General features: G+C 44.6%; 1 protein-coding gene across 2 annotated transcripts in view; it reads left to right on the plus strand.

Annotated features, from left to right (window-relative positions):
• The window catches only part of agrn (agrin), a 167,409-nt gene that overhangs the window by 72,405 nt on the left and 71,454 nt on the right, over positions 1-23,550 (plus strand). For both annotated transcript variants that reach the window (XM_061074735.1, XM_061074736.1), the window contains exons 5-7: positions 1,957-2,181; positions 5,100-5,306; positions 16,806-17,027. In XM_061074735.1, coding sequence (XP_060930718.1) covers positions 1,957-2,181; positions 5,100-5,306; positions 16,806-17,027 — 654 coding nt within the window. The remainder of the gene's footprint in view (positions 1-1,956; positions 2,182-5,099; positions 5,307-16,805; positions 17,028-23,550) is intronic.

A 23,550-nucleotide genomic window follows, 5' to 3' on the forward strand; every position in this document is an offset into this window, starting at 1 on the left:
CGTACCAAATCCAAAATGCAAAGTACCGGTTACCCATAAAGAAAAACGTCATTCTTCATTAATCGTCCAGTTTTAGTGAAAAGTGCACCTCATGATTTCTGACAGTCCAAAATTCCCCTTTTTAAATTTGTCTCTGCAATGATACCAGGTTAAAGCAGAGAACCTTCAATGACTTTTCTTCCTCCTGTTCTCTCTCCCTTCGTCTCGTTGCTTTTCTCCTCTTCACTGTTTACCAGCTCTGACTTTTATTGTTTCTCCCTCACAAACTCCACTTACTGACGACACGCCTCTGCTAATTCTCATTTATCATTCAGGCTGCCCTGCTCCATGCAGGTGTGAATTGTTGTTTTCTCCAAGTGGGTGTGCAGTGCTGGCGTCTTCTTGCACATCCTTGTTATCATCAGCCAGTGGTTGTTTACTCCCAAGGCTCTCAACTTTAGAGGCTTTTTTTTGTCTTGCGCTGAGCCAGATGGGGGAGAATAACCGTCTGACACAAACTGTCTCTTAGCAGCGGGAGCCTCTGGGAGACAGAGCGGCTTGGTGGGCGATGAGTGATGGATGTGCAGGTCTGCCGGCGGAATGTTGGTCCTATAAATCCAGCCGGAGCCGGCCAAAGTGACCCAAGTGGCCCCCGTCCTCCCTGGGGGGGGGGGGTCGGAGCTCAAGGGACCAGCCGGTCCTGATGGGCCTCTAAATCTTCCTGCAGCCGTTTCATCTAAAGCCTTGGCTAGTTCCAGTCGGTGGCTCCAGCCAGACACATGCTGTTGATTTATCCGCGCTGCTAGTTTTTGTAGCAAACAGGCCGTTCCTTTTGTAATTACCCTACTTGCTCAGCCAGAGGAAGCACGGATCCTGTTCTTCTCAGTTAATGGGAGGTAATGGTCTTTCTCACAGATAATGGTCCGGTTGGCGGGAGAAGCACCAACACACTGCATGCATTATGATAAAGGCCAGCTTGCTTGGTTACTCGTGTGCTTTGTGTTGTGCTGATGGAGAACGGTCTGGGTTAGGGTTAGGGTTAGGGTTAGGGCTTGGCTAGCCCTGGTCACTCCGCCCCCCCCCCCCCCCCCCCCCAACAGCCAAGCTCCTCTGTCCCATTTCATGTCCCAGCATAGTTGCTCTTTGTACGTCTTCCATAGCTCTTTGGAAACCATTTCCCCTTATTCTCTCTTTCTCTTTCTTTCTTCTCCTTTCATGATGATACCGTCTTTCATCCTCGGTGCGATTTGAACGCCTGGCAGTTTGGCAGTGATTTCATATATTGCGATGCTACATGAATCCGTTGCCTTCCCACGCGTTGAATTCACGGCGAGGAGGATAGAGCCCAGGTCTCTGTTTCCCGGAGTATCACCCCTGTCCTGCACATCCACAAAGCAATTCCATTATGATGGCGGGCCGATATGGCCGAACGTGCCAGACCCGCGCTCCCCTGGAAGGAGCGAGGTGCCAGGGAGCAAATCAAACCGACAGTCTCTTCATCCATTTCCTTGTCTTCCCCTTTCACATCCAAGGTCCCCCCCCCCCTCCTCTCAGCTGCGAGCAGAGCTGATGGTATCTCTTGAGCAGGAGTGATGGAGGGTCATGTCTCGTCTTCTTCAACTCTCATCTCTTTTCTTCTTATCAAGTCCCTGAATTTACAAGACTAATATTGTTATTGCATTCAGTTGATTACTACAACTAACGATCTATCTAACAGGGTCTTTACTTAGGAAATAAAACCCACAGTTGCTGTATTTTGAAGTATTTAAGCAAGGACAAATATGACCCTTTCACAGTTTTATTTCGCCAAATATTGTCGTTCAGTTTTCTCCAGCAGACCAGGAGATGTTTTTGCTGAAAGTCCCAAAGCTCTCTTATATAACCGGCATAAATATTTTCAAGATCAAACTTTACTACATATTCTGCAAATATATACTGCAGCACATCCTGTACTCATGAGTTCCTGTGTCTCCCCAGACCCGTGCAAAGACAGCGAGAACAGTCTGAGCACAATGTGCCGAGTGGAGGCTCACACCCGCCAGACCTTGATGTTTGGCCAGCCGGAGTCGTGCCCTCCGGACAGAGAGCCTCTGTGCGCCAGTGACGGTAAAACCTACCCCAGCGAGTGCGCCATGACGGCAAGGGGAATCCAGAAAGGCCTCAAGCTCAGGAAGATCCACGCAGGACGCTGCAGGAGGCTGGGTAAGGACAACTTTTGTGCTTCTTTAAAGGGGGGTTAAAAACTCATGGGAAAATATTAGCTGCAATGAGATCTTGACCTGGGATCACTTGTGAATGTTTCAGTCTACATTAAGATTCAGATCCAGAGAATATCGTACATTGTTGTTGATGTAGCAGACCTAGAAGACCTATATTATACCTTGCACATTTGTTTTTTGGCCGATCCTTCCTGTCGTCTTCTTCTTATTGTCCTGATGAATGATATGAGGAGACAAATGATAACATTGAAATATGGCAACATATCTGTTTGTATACAACAAGTAGTGAGATGGGTTTTGAAGGATTGAGCAAAACGTTCTGGCCAACAATCAACATATAGTAATAAAAACACAATCAGGAGGCATCTGCATCACACTATGATACATGTAATCTTGTAATTTTACATATCGCAAGTGATTTCTGTCCTAGATTTGAGCAGGACCAGGCGAGCTGGAATTAAAATCTGACTGCGGTGCCGTGACAAATGACTCTCAGGTCTACGGACCGGTACTGTATCCATGCCAGCAGTCGCCTCCTCCAGTGTGATAAGAGCCTCCAGGGCTGTTATCTGTGCTATTAGAACACGCGCCTCAAGCCTTAGTCAACAAAGGGCTGTCAGCTTTTACTGTATGTCTGATAGCCATCGGAGGAAATCCAATTTTGCCGTTGCGTTGTCGACCCCCCCCCCCCCCCCCCGTCCATATAGTGAGACCTCTGACAACGGCAAAGACAAGAATAGATCACTTCTGGACACACTTAGGTTCAGTGGACAGTGAGGGCTGATACACACTTCTTTCACACACCCCGGGTCTTCGTCCTGCTCTGCTTGACAGACTGATGGAGTGTGTGGGTTTTTAAATTGCACAGCCTAAGTAGCGTTGTGAGTTTGTGTTTCCATGTCGGTTTTGTGCGTTGTGTGTTTGTGGGCAAGTGGATTAAGGTTCTTTTTCTTTTCTCTCCTCACCACCCTTACTGCTCTGCCTGTTTCAAATCAAAGAATAATTCAATTTGAAACAGAGATCCATGAAATCGCACCCCTAAGCAAATTACAAATTGGTAACTAATGAAAATGGCCATTTCGACTTGTAACCATGACATTGCACATCCTTGTAGCCCTCTCACTCAGATACAGCAGCGATGTAATTAAGTGTGGCATGACGGGTTCTTAAAGAAAAGAAGAAGAAGCAATTGAATTGCTGTACAAATTTGATCCACTGATCAGGAATGAAATATATTCGCAGCCTGATGAGCGCCTGCAGAACAGAGGCCTGCTTCAAATTGGATTTTCTCACTTCAATGCTAAATTTTCCATTTTTACATTAGCAGTGTTTCTTTCTTTCTTCTTAATTTATACCGCAGATTTCTGCTTAGTGAGTCGAAATGTAATGAATCAAATAGTTAAGACTTTAACTTGACCCTGAAATTAATTTTCTCGAGCTCCCTAAATGAATAAAGTTATGGGGGAACTTTATTATTAAAGTTAGATGGGAGCGTGGAAAACCTTATCTCCAGTAAGTTGTCATAAGTTACTAATCACCAAAGAGCATGAAATAACTTCATCCACAATGTTAAGTTTCACTTCACAGAGTGTGCTTGGGGTTTTCCTTGTTAAAATTGTTCTTTGCGATGAAAAATATTGTAATAAAACTAATGACAGACCTCGATTCGCACTCAAAAGCACACTAAATTTCCCAGATTTTTTTTTTTAACCAAGATCTTTAAATTAATCTTGTTTCCTGACACATAATGTATCCTCCTATCCAGTTTCAAGCAACAAACAAACAAACGGCCGAACCGAGGTAAAAAGAACATATCCAGTTCACTGTGTTGAGAGAGCAATTATTTCTGACGGCTGCAGAGCTCTGATAAAATTCATCATCGAACAAAGTTAATTTTCCAAAAATGAAGAAAACAAATTCCCTGATTTGCTTTTCTCCTTATGCCTTTTGAACAAAAGGACAGAAAAGCAGAAACCGACAAACAATCTGGTGCTCTGTTGTCTGACCGTTGGGATATTTATTCTCCACAGCTGTGAACAGGCCCTTTGATTCCTCTTTGAATGAGAATTAATTGTCGTAAATGTATATTCAGTTTCAGGTATTTCCACAAAAGGCTTAACCTCTGCCGCGGGAAAGAAAAGCTTTTACACGCGCTGCTGGTGACATCAGTCCAGTCTAACATGTAATTACTGTTTGGATGAAAACTGATTTATTTCCCCATGCTTGGACCAGCGGTGTCACACGGCACCAACACTCATCTCTCTGTCACTACCCTGCTAGCATGAAATGTTGTTTTTTCTACGCTTGCTGAGTTCTTCTGTTGTCCTTTCCTCTGTGTTGGATCCGCCACACTGTCCCAAACTGGCAGATGCATGTGGCTCTAAAAAGCCTTATCAGTGTCTGTACAGACCGGTGACAGAAAACAGGAAACAACAGAATAACTGAGTTGCACAAATATTATAATTGCGGATTCTTCCATATCTGGAATGAGGGGTTACTTAATAGATTTGCACGTCTGGACATAGGTTCGGGTTAAGGGGTTATAGACAATATACAGATACCGAATTCACTTGTGCTTTCACTAGTGCTGTCAGTTAAACGCGTTATTAATGACGTTAACGCAAACCCATTTTGAGGTCAATTTTTGTGAGTGAGTGACTGAGTGAGTGAGTGAGTGAACTTTTTGTGAATTACAGTAGGCCTTACCAGTTCCCCACTAAAGTGCTTCCCTATATTATTGCAATTATGGAAAAAAAATAAAGGAAGGGACATTTAGAGTAGATACAAATTTGCGATTAATTGTGATTCATTTTGAGTTAACTATGACATAAATGCGATTAATCGTGATTGAATATTTGAATCGTTTGACAGCACTAGTTTTTTACCCTTCTACCATTTCAGAGGATTGCAAGGAGGAGTGCCTCTTCAACGCTGTGTGCCTGGTGGAGCAGCTGAGCGCCCGGTGCTCCTGCGAGCCCATCGAGTGCGGCGGCGTCTACAAGCCCACGTGCGGCACGGACGGCCACACCTACACCAACGACTGCATCCGACGCAAGGCCGAGTGTCTGAGCAAGAGCCTCATCCCCATCAGGCACCCGGGGCCCTGTGGTGAGTGGCGCCGGAGGATGGGAGAGAGGATGTCTCAAACAAAACACTGACTCTCTCAATCCCTCTTTGTCTTTCTCTGCTTCTATGTAACGTGTGCTCAGCGTGTTTCTCCTTCTGTGTCACCTCAGCTCACTGTGTTTACTGAGAAGTGTCTGAGATGGTTCGTAAATGATCTCTGAGGGGCGGGCGGGGGGGTTGGTAACTCAAACAGACAGGACGGGTGTGCCTTCCTCCACTCGTTCACCCGCCATTCATCTCCTCACCCTCGTCACGCTCCATCCCCCCATCTCGAAAACACCACACACCCAAACTGAAACCCCACCTTCATATTTCATCCACCCCGCTGTCTGTCTCCTTCTCCTCCTCTGCTCTTCCACTCCGGTGGCTTCTCTCTTCCTTTCCCCCCCCCCTCCTCTGTCTTTGTCTGTCTCTATGTCATGTGTGTTGCCTTTCTTGTATAAAAAAAGCTATTCTTTCTTGTTGCAGTGCGTCAGTCAGTCTGTCTGTCTCTCTTTGTCCGTGTGGCCGTCTTCCCGGCTGTGTGGCTGCAGGTGGAAAGTGGGGTCACCCCGTGGGGTCACCCGGTGGGCGACCTCATCAGGCGGACTCGGAGGGGTGAAGCCCTGCCCCTCTCTCCGTGTGGACCTAACAGGAGGGGTCTTGTACCGCTGCCCTTTCTCCTCTCACTCGTTGTGTGTGTCTCTGTGTCATTTATGTCTTTCCCCTCTGTTTACGCTCCTGCAAAGATGCAAACTGGAGGTTGGAGAAGTCTTCCTCTGTCCCTGCTCCCTGTGTGTTATTCCCTGTCTAACCGAGAAAAAAAAAAGGCTTCACCTGTTCCTCACTGCCGAAGAAGCACTCCTCCCTCTCTCTCTCTCTCTGCATGCAGTCTTGCACGCCACATCCCAACCTCGCTTCCCAAAACGGTCCCTCTTTCCATCAACAGGACTATCTCATAAAAGCTTGTATCTGCTCGATGAATGCACGCAGCTCTTTTTTTTTTTTTTTTTACCATTTGTGACCCTGGAAGCAGCACTAGAGTTGAAGTTTAACTGTGTTTTGTTAAGTCCTTTTGAATGCCGTACATTCTATCATTCTAGGATTTCTTTGAACTCCTGAAAACAACTCAAATACAAAGGTTTGGCCTTAGCCGGCTGAGAAGGTTGACTACTTTCTATGTGTACGCAAGATGGCTGCTTTGAGTATCCTGTGTGTGATTGGTGCTTAGGTTCTGCATATCCTCAGAAAGAAACGTGAAGCGTGCGCTAGATGCAGTACCCTCATAAAGGTCTGGGGCAGTAGTGAGTACTTGACAGGGTCAGTGGGCATGTCAACAAGAGCATGAGCAACAGTCCAGGTGACCAGGTCCGGAATTACCCACATTTATATGATTGTTACAATTTATATGTATTTATATGACTGTTTGTATTGCAGAGCAGTAGGATTTTACAAGTGAACATAGAAACCTTCAAAAGTAAATGAAAACATGTGAGAGACTATTACGTCTGTGCATTCTGGAAAATGGTGGAAAGCCGAAGTACATCGTACATCAAGAAATCGTAGAAAATAAATATTCTTAACAAATTGTCATATTTATTTTTAAGTATTAACAGTAAAATCAGTAAGTGCATTGTAAAAGAAAGACTACAGACAGGACCGAGGCACTTCAGGGGCCAATCAGATTTCCGCTGGGGCCATGTGCCCCCCCCCCCTCCGCACCTGGATCCGCCCCTGCTGGAGTTCCCTTATTCACCCATTGGGTTCAGATCAGTCGTATCATGTGCACCACAGTGTAACTGCAGGATCCTAAGCCCCTAAAATTGATGTAAACAAATCAGAAGGATCATTTCATTTAATGGCTTTGTATAAACTCTGGCGAATGGGGAGCATGTTTACTACATACAGTAGAATATTGGGCAAGTAGCTCCTGATGTTTATGTTTATTAGCTCCAGCTGATGTCATCTGCAGCCGGCGACGTTTGCTGGTTTAACCAGTAAAATGGAAGAGTCAGCACTCTCTTCACCTGAGGAAGTGTGGGGCTGCACTGCAGACTGTAGTTTACATTCAAAACCATTGTTCAGTGTCAAAGAAAGAAGGGAGTCTTTTATGTGACTAGGCAGAAAGGACGTCAGGGGCTTGTGTCCCTCGTCAGAGCAACACTTAATCTACACTTCTTTTTATCCTTATCTACGATCAATCCCGTACCTTAATCACTTGTTTCAGTTTCCTAAACTACTTGCCACAACCATAATCCCTCCATATGTTTGACCACACCGTAGCTGCCATGCATTGATTTAAAACAATCAATTGTTCTTAAATATTAGAATATACTGCCACTGATCATTATTCACCCCAACGTCAACAATTTGTCTGTGCTAAGAATCAAGAAGCCTGTTGCCCTTTTACATTGTAAATTTCTTGTTTCCAATAAAAGAAGAATGAAGAGGGATGTGATTCAGCAGCAAATTGTATTAACCCACAACCAAAGCCCGGGCAGCACAGACTTCAATAAATATAAATGTGAAAACAGTTGGCAGATTTTCAAATTATATCCCAAGATATCCATATTGCACTCGGCACTTTTGTTTCAAAATTGTTTCCCAGTGTTAACCGATCGACAGATTCACCCAAACAATCATATCGTCTCAGTTAAAACTAGTGATGAAGGTTTCTAATATGTAGGCACACAAATGAAAATTGATTTTCAAAAGTCAAAAATCCAATTTTATGATTGTTGTTTTAGTCCATTTTAAACGCGGCTTCGACTCGTCCACCAGCAAACAGCGTTTTGAGTTCCTAAAACTCAGATGTTTACAAACACTTTCCAAAGTGTAGATTTTTTTGAAAAACTGAAGTTTCTGTGAATCTGTGTGCACATGTAAAACAGAGAGTTGAGAAACAACTACGTCACACCTTGCTTTGCACATGCCCATTGTTGTCATTTGTAATAAACATGCGCCAGAAACACCAACCATGTTATATGCCGGTTTACAAAATTAACAAACAATTCACCATATGAATATGAACCACCGGTTCTGATTCACCATATCACCTTAGGCTGTGTGACTGACAGTTATTGGATAAATGGAGGAAACAGATATAATGAGTTACTCTATTTTAAAGTTATGACAGTCGAAGGAGCAGATGCTCAATGAGCACGCTCGCAATCTTCCATCGCCGGTATTTGACGGATTGTTGATGTAGACTTGATCGCCACCTACTGGCCCGGCATGTTTGTTGGTGCATTTCTTGTTCTGATCTGAGGATATTTTGTAAAATATCTGTTTTAAAAAAGTAGTAGTGTAGACAAGGTCAAATTTGTCTCCCTGTTAGGTCTGTTAGTGGAAATGTTATTTACGTGTATACCTTAAGACATCACATATACAGATCATTTTTGGAGGTGTTTTTTTTATTTTAGGTTTCATGGGAAATAACAAAAATGCTCAAGGAGATTATTTTAACGATTTCCCATGAAGCCTCTGATAAACCAGCATACCTGCTGAAGCCTGAGTAAACTGCTCGTGCTGCTTCATGTCATAGTTGCTCAGTCAGCAAATCCACAAATCCAGACACGCTGCGTAATTTTGGCCGGAGTTTCTGTCCACATTTCTGATCCTTGTTGTGACACAGGCGAGAGAGATCTGTCCGTCCTGCCGACTCAAGGGCGGAGCCTAACACCCAGTGTGTGTCAAGCTGTCAGCATCTGGAGGCCCAGGCACTCATTAGCAGTACTCAGCCCTCAGAGTTGTGCATATTTCACGTTATGGAAATGACAGTGTGAGCGTTTATGTGTTTTGCTCCGTTTCATTATTTCTGGCAAATAGTGTCTGAATCCTACACCCCCACCCCTCGTCTTCTCCTTCCTCTTCCCCTTCCCCCTCTCTCCTCTTCCTTCCTCTCTTCCCTCGCGCATCGCAGCCAGCCGTCAGCGACTGGTAGCATGTTTCTTTAATGTGCATTTCTTTATTGACATTTGCATATTTTTCAAAACAGGGAGCCACAAACACCACCATGTTTTAATTAAACATCAAAAGAGGCAGGCATAGGTGCCCACTGAGACTGCTGGTTTAGTCAGACAGATGATGTGCCCTGCAAAGAGAGAGAGAGAGTGTGTATGTGTGTGTTTCTGTGTGTGTGTGAGTCTGTGTGTGAACATGTTAGAACTTTCTTTGTCCCTTATGTTCTTTTGAAGTTTCTTTTCACTCCATTGTGTTGGTAGGTCTGAGTTAAATTGAGCTATAGGTGCCTGCCTGTAATAACACTGCAACTTGTGAGACTTCAGAGATAACAGACACTCAGGGATGCATGCAGCGTCTGTGTGTGTGTTTGTGTGTGTCTGTGTGATGAGGAGCACACGCAGACACAAAGTGAGACACACTGCTCCATTGTGCTTGTGGTCTCACATTGACTCGCATTGTCAAACGGCAACAGCACAAGGAGAATTGTGTCATCATTGTACACACACGCACACACACACACACAAGAGATAGGAAAAGTTTTATACGTCTAAAAAGTAAAGGTTTGATTGATGAAATTATCGTTACTCGATAAATAATGATCTCTCTTCTGGTTTCATTGGCTGAGTGGTGCAGGGGGCAGGGTGATCCATCGTCCTGCCAGCTGTCAAACGGATAAAATTCCCGCATTCTGACGCTGTCATCAATCTCTTTTCATGTCATTCCCACAATCCCCCCCCCCCGTCTGTAATCACCCGCAAACACAAAAAAAAGGTTATGCAGAGTACTCACCTCTGTGGTCTTCTGTCTAGTCCCGCTCACAGAAAACAATCTGATTGATATCTAAAGCTCTTGCAACTCATTAAACTGATTAAGGCACAACCAGGCGGAGTCACGGATCTTCAAGATGTCCGAGAGAACACGTGAGCCAGGGAAGGATTTCCTGTAAGTGAGTCAGAGCCGGCTGCTGGGAAGGAAGAGGGTGAATAGGTCGGACCAGTTCGATCGTGAGCCTGAATATAAGAGTTGTGTGACAATGGGATGAGTCGTTTGTAGTCAACACACGAGCAGATGAAACGACACAGCTCCTCAACTGTTACAAAATATTATCTTTGTTGTGGTTCCTATTCTTACTCTATAGTTCCGTCACGTTTGCCGTCATGATGATTGATTGTGCTGTAATTTTCATCACCTACTTCACAATGGAGTTGCTGCCATGTTGCGACGCCATGACACACACACACACACACCAATCCGACTACAGGAATTGATTAAATCATCACTTCAGCCTCACACTTGAACAAATACTGCCCTGGACCAGTGTCTGACTAAAAAGCGATTGAATATCTGCTGCGGTAAAACTTATAATTGGTTGTAAATGCTTTGCGAGAGGTTTTGATTAAATGTCTCATAGTTGTGGAAGACACAAAGATTATTTTGAGGCTGAAGCAGGGACATCTTGTTTTTCCTCTCCCTCCCATGTGCCTGTGACTGTCAGCACAGCAGGTCACCAACACAAACCACACAACCACGCGTGAGCGCACAACAGAGCCATTGTATTAGAAGTGTGCTAAGTGTTGTGTGGCTGTATATTTAAAGGACCGGGCACTGTGGGTGGCACTGGCACGCTAATGATTTCAAAGGCTGTTATTCTTTCTATTGTTTGAGACATGCTGTAAACTAAAGGATCGTTATTTATGAAAACTAGCACGAAAAAAAAAAGGCAGGAACAAATTTCAGAGTTAGTACAAAAGGTCACTTTGCTTCAACCCATGAAAAGTTGGATGATATGTAACGACGACTTCATTTATCTTCATCATATTCAACAGGAAGTATATTTATCAACAGGATTTTCCTGCTGTTAAAATATGATGAATGTGTCGTCACCTTTGTGTAATGTACTCTGCACAATGTTTTTTTTTCGGGCTTGGCCCCCGGGATTCTCTGCCTGCAGCTTTATAAATATGCTGTATATTTGAAGCTGCTGGTTGAGTATTCATGTGTCGCAAAGTCACTGTTTGTGCGTGTGTGTGTGTGTGTGTGTGTGTGTGTGTGTGTGTGTGTGTGTGTGTGTGTGTAATAGACAGCAGTGTTACCAGTGAGCTGAAGCAGCAAAAAGCTCTACAGTGAAGAAAGAGACCAAATGTGCAATGGACTAAAACCCATCTGATGGTAAAAGTTAATACAAAAGATATAAAACCACATAACAGGGTTTATCATTTTAAATAAAAAAAAGTTCAGAGACACTTTCAACTGAGAAACTGTTTGCCTGATGAAGCTCTGGTACAGAAACCTTGCAGTATAATAAATCACTGATTGCAATTTGCACAGTGGGTGGAGCTCTTTTTGTAGTTTTTGATTTTCTAGTCCCTCTCCTGTTTCCCCATAATTGAAGTGCGAAACTTTCTTTCGACAATAAGACATTTTAAAAATTCTATTCATTTAAAAATCAAATAGATGGACTGTTGTATGTAAAACGTATTATATTTATTCAGAAAAAGTATATTTAAAAAACAATCTCTTCTTTATTAAACCTTGGCCCAATTCACACTAATGTGCTGCATAATCAGTTCTACCGAATCAATGGAGGTGACAGTGGGAGTGTGAAGTGGCTCAACCAAAACCCCCCCGTCTGCTATTAGAGTAAGAAGAAGAGGAGTTTCTCAATCAGTAGCAGCGTGACTTGAGAGCACAGAGGAGGATCATTCTGTAAAACCACTGAAGAAGACACACTCTGAGAGAAATGCATTGGCAGACAAACTAGAAGTGAACAAATGGAAAAGCTCGTTTTGCAGACACAAATTCTTTATTCACAGCTCTTTTGTCATTCCTGTGTGTACACAACTGAGCGTGTGTGTGTGTGTGTGAGAGTGTGTGTGCGCTCAGAGAAACCTGTGCAAGTTGGTGCTTGAAATGTGTTGCCTGTCGCCTTCGGAGGTTAACACAGAATCACTCAGCGGTGCTGCGCGCATTGTCATTGACAAAGAGCTCTGCAAAGCAGGAAGGGAGAATCAGTCACCTTAGGTGTCAAGACTCACTGCAGAATATTTGATCATTTGCATGTTTATTTGATGAGTGTCTTCGCCGGCGCGCTGACACGTGGCGGCTGCGGTGATTGGACTCACAAACAGTTGTGGGGTCTGAGTATGTAAGTCGGATCCTGAGATCATCATCAGTGCTGCTTTTCCTAATCAAGTTAATTAGAGGAATTGCCGTGGGAGCCGGATTGACAGCAGCCGGGGAGCGTGGGTCCACTTACTGCTGTATTATATATATATGAATATAAATATATTTACTTACTCGCCGTGCAGGAGTTGCATGAGAAATGTGGGTCAACAGAGTGTCAGGAGTGACTCAAGGCATTGTGGGCGTTACGTGCCGTCGGGCTCTGAGCTGCCACGCCGGTTGTTTTTTCCCGTTTTTTTTTTTTTTTTCAATTTATACATTTTTCATTTCATCTTCTGTTTCCTCTGAGCCCTCCCTCACGCTGCTGCTCCCGACTAGTGAGATACTGAATAATAAATTGTCAGCTCGATGGTTGCGTTTTCACTTGTTTCTTTTTTTTGTGTTCATCGCTCACTGTGGTTCACACAACCTGATGTTAGAACGACACTTGTTTGGATTAGACAAACAATGTCTCACCTCTGATAGACACGTGTCACCATCGTCTTTCTTCTTTCCCACACGCTTTTCTCTGCGCTTGTCTTCATTGTGAAGAGCGACACGTTTGTCGGGGTAAACGCACAAAGAGGCTTCCACTTACCTCCACCCTGTGATAAGTATTCAGCAGTAGACAGACAGAGCCCGCGGGTATGCCTTTTGCTGTATGCTAATACACTCTTCTCTCTGCAAATCCTTTTCCCTCGACTGATATGATACATAAATGTTTTGAATGCGGGGGGGAAGGCGAGAGGGAGTCGGATCAAAGCCCTGCAGGTGAAGGAACACAGAAGGCGGAGCTTGCTGCAGATTGGCTGTGCCCCATTGGAGGCCTTGCTTGTAATGGATTGCAGTGGCAGGTGATCCCCGCTGCCAGTTGGCCACTGCAAGCATCACCTGGATTACACTGATTCACTGCCCTGCATAATACAGGCAGCGACTTGGAATTGCACATGGCGCCCCAGGGGGAAAAGTCCAATTAGCATATGTATGAGCTAAGCGGAGAAAGGAGGACGCTCCAGCCAAAATAATCTCCGCGTTATTTTACCGACATGTTACGGAGGGTTAACAGTGTGCGCCTGCTTAGCGAGTCCTCCCGGAGCTCGCTCTCTTTCTGCCGTCACGCCCACCTGACAAGGGGGTTGTTACGCTTTACAAGTTACACCGTGGCATTGTGGCCACTTTATTCACTTTGTCAGATAACACCACTGAGCACCAGGCAGGAGTGATACTTGAGGCAGACAGGAAGGCACACATCAGAACATCAGCGGGACGTGTCCTCTCAGGATTCGACGGACCCCCTGCTGGGGCCTCGCCTGGAGTAATCCCCTCTGGGTCGTGCCCTGGAAATACCAGACTCATTAAAATAGAAAAAGTCACACAGCGGCTGAGAGGAGACCAACTTGGGTGACACAGAGAATGTAAAGTTCTCTCAGCCGGTGAGTTAGTACAGAATACACCAGCACAGCAGAATTATTAAATGGAATTATTCATTCATATTTGAAGTCTTTATCTCCTGCTGTTTCTTATTACTTATAGTAGACCACTCACTGCACCTGCACGGCCACCGAAACAATTCCTTGTGACCTTATGAGACATAACCGATGTTCCCATTCAACAAGCTAATATTCAAGCGTAAACAGCTTTAAACCCCCTGCAGCAACTTTGCTTTATTCTGGACCTGCTCGACAGAAACACTAATACATGCAGGAGACAGTGGAAGTTAGTGCTTTGGAGCAGACCAGGGAGAGAGAGAGAAGCTGGAACAGGCCCTCGAACGCCCGTGAACGCCATCCCACAAGCCTTAGTTGTGACAGGCTGCCATTTCAAAGCCTCCGCCAGCATCCAAGAGAAAGTAAAGAGACAGCTTTGGTTTTCAACTGTGTCACAAGATTTTTACACTTGGAGGAATTTTGTCTCCTTCTTTTTCTCCCGCACCCCCCCCTCCCTCCAGTTAATAAATCAGGCGAAAATGTGTGCCCCCCCAGAGGAAGGATGATAAAAAAATTAGTTTTGGAGGGGAATTCTTTCATCTTTTTTATGTGTGTGAAACAAAGAGCACGGGAGACAAAGGCGTTATCGGAGACTGCAGCTGTGTTTTTAGGAGCCTGTCCTTGGGAAGTGGGCTGGTGAACTTTTATGGAGGCCAAGGTTGTACAGTTAAGCTCAGATCACAAGCTTACAAGTGTTAGACACGCACACACACACACACTCACACACACACAAGCGAGGTGTTGAAAAGAGATCTGGAGGAATCAATTGTTTTTGAAGCCGTACCAAATTAAGCGGCACCCTACAGCTTACGTATTTATGCGGCACCTCCGAGCTCCTCTGAAACGGCAGCTTGGCATCGCAACACAGAAATCAATAGCTGCGTTCCACCTTCTAATCTGAGACTTTCACTTTTCCAAACTGGAGAGTCTGTGTCCTTGCTCGACATCCGGACGAATTCCTTACGTACTGTACAGCCATAACTAAGTCGGAAACACCAGGAGAGTAGTGGACAACCTATACAATCACCTGATTTGGCTATTTGTCGAGGGAATTTCACCCAGACATATAACAATGCTGTTAAGAACACTGAATCAAACACCACACATAGACAAGTGCTTAGTTTTCACTTGTTTCCTGTTTTGGGTACATTTCCTTATATGGTAGGAAACATACTTCAGCTGACATCAACACTGTTTGTGGTTATTGAGAGGCATGTTGTTGTACTCAGAGGTGCTAAACTGCACCTCTGAGTCAGACTGTCACACTTTGCATCAGCAGTACATTCAGCACATGATAACTTTATATACAATTCTTCTAACACTATTTCAATATCTATATCGGTCAGTGTTTGTCTGAATGTGTTCAGGTGACATTCATCCATGTGTTACTTCCACCCTCCATCACTTAAATGTGAAGTGAAACAAGCTACTTTCCTCCGTCTGTGTTATCAGCTGATAACTAACCCACAGAGTTACTGCTTTGAGTTGAGTAACCAGCAAACGCTTCTGAGCTAATAAATGAATCATGGGCGCTCCGAGCTCGCCAACTTGGCCCCCTGCGAGGCCATCTAATTCCATAATGGTCACGATAATGATGGAGCCATGGGTGGTGTCATTACAAGGGCCAGTTTCCATGACAGCACCCACCCATCAAGAGGTGTAGCGTCGACTCAAGAGGAGGAGGAAGTTGTGTTTGAGTTTGGGTGTAAAATGCACCTCTCTCAATTCTCCCCAGCGTCAATCATCAGGAAAAAATATTTGATGCCTCCGTCGTCTTTTGCCACTAATCTGCAGGCACACCGCATTTAGCTGAGTGATCCGTGCCTCATGCTCCAAGTCTTCCAAGTGTAAAATCATCACAGAGCCCGGCTATCGCCTCTCACTCACTCTTGATACCAGAGTGTACGCCATCCTCACTCAAGGCCTTCAATTTTCTCATTCTCAAGTCAAGCTCCTCCAAACTGACACACTCACAGCAGCAGCCTGTCTTCGTCTACACACAATGCCACGGAATTTGTTCATAGACACATAAAGCCATAACAAATTGATTGTGTCGGGGGGGGGGAAGGCTGCGATCAAAGGTGTGTTCACAGGTTTCCTCTCGCTCCTGATCAAGTCGGGTTATATCAGCCCTGCCGCTGCCGAGGATCATAGGTGCAAAAATCAAGTCTTGGTTTTAATGAAGTCATGCTGGCGCCGGTGGTGAGAGGGAGAGACTGAAGCAGACACCGCTCTGTGATGTTCAAATTCCATATCTGCCTCTGCGCAGGAGCTGGCCATTTTGTGAATTATTAAGCAGAGGGCTCTTTCTTCTCCTCCTCGCCGGTTTCTCTTTTTTATTTTTTCTCTGTCTCACACACTCTCCCCCTCGTGCTCTTCCTTCTCTTGCTCCTTCATGTCAGTTCAACCAGCTTTGGCAGAGGCAGTGGCTCTCACTGAGATGCAAATGGAAGCCTTTGAAGGGGCACATAGGGAACGCCAATTAATCCAGCCGTTTACTAGCCTGAAAAAAAAAAAAGAAAGGCTCTGCGACCATTGTTTGTAGGCTGTTTCATTTATATTATGCCACAGGACCATGTTTTTAACCGCTGTCCTCATGCCACTGACTCCTCAAAGAGTCAGGATGTATCAGGGGAGGAAGTGATATAGGAAGCTGAGGAAGCAGAGGAGTCACAGGAATAGGGCCGTACTGCATATTCCATAATTTCTCCCCTTCCCTCAAACCCGTTCTAACCCCCAGCTCACCATGTAGATATACTATTAACCTACCTCCCTGTCACCTTTGCCCTTTCCAGCCCCAGACCTTTCTCCAACCTCTACTTGATATTACTCCAAGTTCATAGCTAAACCGCTAACCTGTCTCTCTATCTCTTGGGTGATGGGCCTCCAGATCTCAATATACCAAGCCCATGCTTGGATAAGCAGTGCGAGCACGGGGCGGTGTGCGTGGTGAAGAACGACGAGCCGGTGTGCGAGTGCCCCGAGGCCTGCGCACAAATTTCCGACCCAGTGTGCGGATCCAACGGCCACAGCTACGGAAGCCCCTGCGAGATGCGAGCGATGGGTTGTGCCCTTCAGAAGTTCATCCAGATCCAGCACAAAGGACCCTGCGGTGAGTATCCACACTGCTGAGCACCGTACAGCTACAGACATATAGTACGATGACCGATTCCTCCTGTCACATACAGACATACAGTATCTGGTCAAGATTTTCAGTCAACCACCTTCAGAGGTTGTACAGGAGTACAATTGGGCGTGTTACTAGGGTTGCAAAGGGCGAACAATTTCCGGTAAATTTCCGGAAACTTTCCATGGGAAGTTAAGCTCAGGAATTTTGGGAATTTTGAGGGGGGAAAAACTACGCGAATTTAACGCTGAGCAATAAAAACATCATTCAAAACTCTATTTTAAAGATGTATGGAATGCAGCACACGCTGCACGTTGAGTTTCAACCCTCCACTGTGCATTCTTCCATCACATGCACAGATAACTCCCAGCATCCTTCACTCTACAGCAGGGCTGATTGAGGCTTGCTGTAGTGTGCAGGACTAGTCAGGTAAGTTTCGATGATATTAATGGGGAAAATATATTAGCATGCTGATTGAGGATTGTTCATCTGTTCATCTAGCCTATTTCCATTCATTTATCCATCAATTTTTCAATTGTAAAATATGTTTACAGACGATTCCAATTGTTTGGAACTATTTATATCTCTGGCATTGCATTAGTGTTTTTTACAAACTTTTTTCTCATCTTATTCTACAGAACAATGCCATTGTATATGACAAGGTAAATACAGTTAGTATAAATTACCCACAACATTTTGAGTTTATTCCCGTTAATTCCCGTATATTCCCGTTAATTCCCATGGAAAGTTTCCAACTTTGAATATTCCCGGAATTTTGCAACCCTACGTGCTTCACACACAAACACTAACAAGCCAACTTGCCCATTTACTCGTGTACAACGTCTGAAGATGGTTTCAAACATGCCCTGAACTCTAGATAGTCTCCTGACCTTCTCCACAGGGGCTGTGTGTCAGAGCACAAGTGTCTGATGGAGCCCATGTGAGATCACAGTAGGAGACTCACAGTGAGCGAGTCTATTAACGTTTCTAGCGGGCAATGGATGCACAAGTCAATAAGAAACAAAAAGAAAACAAACATGTCAGGATAAGGGGCCACACACGTAGAAGACACCAACAAAGATTAGAAAGACAACGAGATTTGAGATTTCTCTGCCGCTGCACCGACCTTAACACTCCAGAGGTCCCTGTGTTGTTGTGAACGTGTCTGTGGGATCCAACGGGGGGGGGGGGGAGAAGACATTCTGCTGAGTTTCTGTCTGAAAACAGCTTAACAGTGCAGTCACGTAATGAATATGAAACGTGAGTCATATCTCGCAGGTAGGAAAAGATCTCAACCTGTGGAATATAATTTCGCTCAATTTAATTAGTAGTGCTACATTACCCATAAGAATTATAATACACAGATTGGAACATCTAATATATGTGGAGTTATTCATGTGTGAACCCCTGGGGCTTCCCAACGAAGTATAACCAATAGATAACACTTCTTCAGGTCTGACTTTGCTTATCCCTCGTCCCGTACTCTTCATCTCTGCTCTGCTGCTCTTCTTCAGCCCCTCTACACCAGGGTTCACTTGTTTTTACCTTTTAGTAAAGGTGCACTTTTCTATCAGAGATAATGGAGCGCAGACTATTTTGTCTCTAATTGGCTTCATGAGTCACTTGGCTTTGTCTCACGGTGTCGGAGTATCATCTAGTCCTTATTACACCAGTGACAGCGGAGCCGCAAGTGGAAAAAAATATCCTCAGACCTGCTGTGCGAGCTCATAGCCATTCAGAATGATTTGTAAAGCTCGGTGAACCCGCTCTGAATACTCTGAATGGTTGAATACCATCTTTCAAGGCCAGGTTTCCTGTGAACTGTAATTGTTGAGTGAGCATATTTTCCTCGTCTGCAATCAAGCCTTTCGCTTTTCACACCCACTGGGCAGAAGTGCAGGAGTTATCAACCCGCCTCTGTCAGCTACCTCATTCACTCAGTTTTTATAACAGATTTGTATCTGGATATTCAAGCCCACGACATTGAGAATGAAACAGAGTTGGCCTCTGAGCTGCTGTTTTTGTGGATGAGGTGAGCAGGGAACGGTTTATCAATACAACTGTTTGATAAACCATAATTTGTCTCAGTCAGTTGGTATTAAGCCTGCAAACAGTTTGAGGCTCGTTTTTACTTTAGATTGTTTCCTAAAATCAAACATCAGTTTGAGTTTCTTTTTGAAAGGAGAAGATGACATGTGTGTTTGATAGAGAGGTCCTCGATGGACTCTTCTTCCTCCCTGCCTGCCCACGTATGACATCTAGCACATGAGAATATATGCCAACAGGAAATGGAGCAGGAGCGTGTTTCGATTCAATTTGGTGCGCCGCACTGCAGGTGGATGGCAGGTCTGTCGGCCCCGGGTCCTTCTGAAGTAATGAATAGTCTTTATTTTAAAAAGCGGGAGGCAAAGAGCGCTGGGGGAGTGTGAGGCCCTCTCTATATTCCAGCGCTGTGGATGGTTCTCGGCTCCCAGAGGAACAGGCCCGCATCAGTGCAACGGCGCCATAAAAGTGCTGAGGCATCGGCTTGCCGGGCTGGAGCCGGCCGAGGAATGATGGCTATGATGATGTGGGTTATTTCTGGGCTGTTTGCACAGCTTCAGTAGACCTTATTCAGCCCCATAACAACGGACTGACTCCAGCTATTATCTCACTTAATTATCACAGGCTCTTCCCATCACTAACACTCTGTTCATGTTTATAGAGGAGGAAAGCAGAGAGAGGAGGATAATATATTCTACTTTCAGATGGCCTTCTGAGCATTGGAACTAACAGTTGGCAGGAGCAATGGAAGAAAGGGGTGTATAAAGATAGAATTTCCTGTGACACCCAAATACTCTACTCAGTATACTAATACTACTAAATAATATCACTAACTGTTAATTGGCATTAATTCATGTCCAGATTGATTGCTTTCGTTTTCTCTCTGCCACATAAAATCAGTCTTTATATGTTTTCATATCTGTAGTTTTTTATAGCCGTAGAAAAATATTAATATTGCTTACTGGCTCTGTTTTGTTATTTCCCTCCAAATGCACTATAAAAAAATATTTATGGCTCGATGACTCAAAACTATGATCTTAGGAGACGCGGGTGAGGGCAGCAGAAGGTGGGATATGATGTCACTCCATGTTAAGCCGTGTGTGTTTGTGTGTGTTCAGCCACAGTCTCTCATGGCCGCTGCTTTGATTTAATTTCCTTCCCTCTGGGCTGGAAAAATAGTGGTTATCTTAATGACTCAGATGCAACCCAGTAGCGATATGAGTGACATTTCTTATTATTCTGAGATTTTGCCACGTCTGAGTGGCAGGCGACCTTGTGAGGTGGGCTGCTAGAGGTGCGCTCGGTTAATAGACCCCCCCCCAGCTGGATATCAGTTGCCTCGGATAAAAGGGCCATTCGTATAGCTTTAGCCAAACAGATGAGAGCAGAGGTGCCAGAATCGTTTTGAAAAAAAAAAAGGGAATAACAAATTCCCCCCCACAGGTGTTGGATATGATATACACAGTTGACTAGGAGATATAGGTCACACCAGCAGCGTGAGAGCGGTCAGAGACGGCAGTAAAATGGAGGGCAGAGGGGAAAAAAGGGTAGGGAAAGTAATAAATGGAGGGAGGCGATGGAGTAGATGGAGGTAAATAAGATGAGCTGGAGCAGAGGAAGTGGGGGGCAGAGTTAATGGTTTGTTGGCCAGGCAGCCATCGACAGGGGAGTAGTTATCATCCAGGCATGTTCGCAAGCCTTCAGAACACAAACCAGCCTCCTTCTTTCTGCTTAATCCTGAGGTAATATTCCGCTCAGACCCCCTCGGCCACAATTCAGAGTTTTCCCACCGAGGATATCAACAAAACGCTGCAGAGCTGGAGGCCCTTTGGTTTTTTTTTCTTACTCCTCAATGACTCAATCCTTCATACTTTCAAGGCCACTCTTCATAGCACCCTGCCCCTGTTCCTCACGCTCGCTTCCAAATCCATAAACGGTACCATCAAACACCAGAGAGGGAGCTGTCACCGGGCATCACAAGTTACTAGTGTTTGTTTCTGGGGGACCTTGGGTAAATTCAGCAGGTCCTCAGCTGAAGAAATAAATTTGGTTTGATAGTTAGAGGAGTGACACAAGAGGAAAGTTGGAAAGATGAGACAGGTTGTCAAAATAACTTCCCTCTTTGTGTTATATTGTCATACATTACCTAATTACATGATGCAGTCACCTATTGTGTAATTACTTCTCATATACAATAAGTGATACAACCATTCACTCAGTTGTGGTGGTTTTGAAATATTTGTGTTTTAAACACTTAAATTAGACCTTAACTCTAAATCTATCCCATATAAACCTAAAGTAAGTGTTTGTATTAAAAACTCTCATTTCCAAGCTTCATGTAATTACTTAATTTATTATTTCTTATCATAAACAACACATTTTATTATTTACAATCATTGCACCACTGTAAGCACCCAACACTTCACTTGGCACCACCAAGTTTCACTTTGCTAATTTTTGCATCTCATGTACGTGATGTGTTGTGGGCCCATCAGCAGGTGCTGAATTTAACTACAAAAAGACCAGTGTTGAATTCAATTTTTGAAGTACAGCTTAAGACCCTTAAGAAATATAGATTCTCCCACTACCACCATGGTTTCCCACAACAGCAGCATACATTTGATACCCCACATTGCCAGACTCACGTCAGGACTGTGATGAACATTTCACAAATATCTTCCCATATTCACTCAGGAGTGTTCCTGTGTCGGCTCAAAGCTCGGCTCAGCTGCAGTTGAACCGAACAAGGTGATAACCTGGGTCAAATCTCTTTTAGTTTACTCTTCCAGCTCAATTTTGGGATAAAGTAGTCGTTTTTATTACACCTGACATGAGAAGCCTTTTCCTTTGATGTGGTGTTAGACTGCAGAGGCTCTTACACTGGCGGACGTGTGAGGTATTTGAATGGGATGACAGAAAGTGGACATCTTAATAAAGTATAACAGTAATGGCGATAATTCACCCCTTTTTTCCCGCCTTTGAACTGAAGCTCCCCTCCATTTCTGTCTGTTTGCGATGCATGCTTCCGGAGGATCAGGCACTGTGGAGAGCCAGGTGCGAGGGCCAGGAGCTGATAAAGAAGCGAGGCTCCTATCAGGACTCGGTGCCTGATAAAGGACAACACTCACTATCGCCACTTCCCGATTTATAGCTGCCGCAACCACAGAGCACCCCCCCCCCCCCCCCCCATTTTCAAGACCCTTACATTTTATATGTATTTATTCTGTCACAGAAAACCCCTCAGTAACAAGTTGTATATGTCTGGCTTGTTGCACAGAGGCATTGTCAGGTTAAAAGAAGAAAGGGACTTCCAGCACTGTTGCCACTTATTTGCAAAAAATGTCATCGGAGTTCCCTCAATTGTAACTAATAAATAAATGGACCATGTTAATTGCCTCAAAGAAAAAAACAAGTTGATTTAGAGGAAACATTGATCCTGTACACTCCACTCATCTTGTTCTTCTTTAGGTCTGACGTCATAGGACGGTCTCATTCTGCTTATATACAGTCTATTGCTTCTACATGCAGCGAACTATATTTTAAGTGTCATATACAACCATAACCAGTTCAAAGTCAAGGCTGTTAATCCAGGAAGGGAGCGGGTGCCAGCCCTAGATGGAGAGATGAATGAAATGAGAGAGTCTAAAAGAGTAATAAACAGATTAATAATGTGGAAGGTTCCAGCGGCCAGCCTCGCCTCTCTCAATTAGTGCTCAATCAGCAGCGGCTATTAGGCTGGCCCTAATTGAATGTGATAGTGAGCTGCGCTAATGCAGTCTTGGAGGAGTAATTGGTGTCAGAGGGAGAGGTGCGTCTACTGCAAGCCGAGTCTTTCTCTCTGCGAGGCCTCATGTTTGTTTTCTCCTTCATCTCCTGCCCTCGTGTGACTTCAGCCCGCTATGCTATTACCTGCAGGCAGTTCCTCAAAACGCTCCAAGTGAATCCCCCAAAAATCTCTTCAAGTGGTTTCAGTATCTCAAGGCAGTTTTTTTGGAGAGCAAATGTAGAAATCCTCTGCCCGATACACTAGGATCGCTGCGGATCGTAGAATAGATATGAAAAACCTTTCAAAGTGGTAAATAACAGGAAAGTGAAACTTTTCTCACTCATGTCTGTCCACTTTCCTAGTACCTGGTGCTCAGAGGCATCCGTGAAAGATAATGTTGGCAACGTTTCTTCCATACCTCCCCAAAGGAACGTCAGTAGCCAGGTGATGAGGAGTACCTGGCAGCACCTGCCTCACCAGATACAGCAATTGGTATTCAGGCCAGAAAGTTCAATGCTTGTCTCATCAGGCCAGACAATCTTTTTCCTTTATGCTTTCAGGGTCCTTTAAGTGTCATTTGGCAAACTCCAGCCGGCCTGTCGTGCGGCTTTTCCTCAGGAGTTGTTTCAGTTCTGACCACTCTCCCATAAAGTGCTGCAGAGACGCTTGTCCTTCTGGCAGCCTCTTCTTTTTTTTTTG

Source organism: Limanda limanda, chromosome 7 (genome assembly GCF_963576545.1).
Source record: "Limanda limanda chromosome 7, fLimLim1.1, whole genome shotgun sequence".
Classification (NCBI taxonomy): Eukaryota; Metazoa; Chordata; class Actinopteri; order Pleuronectiformes; family Pleuronectidae; genus Limanda; species Limanda limanda.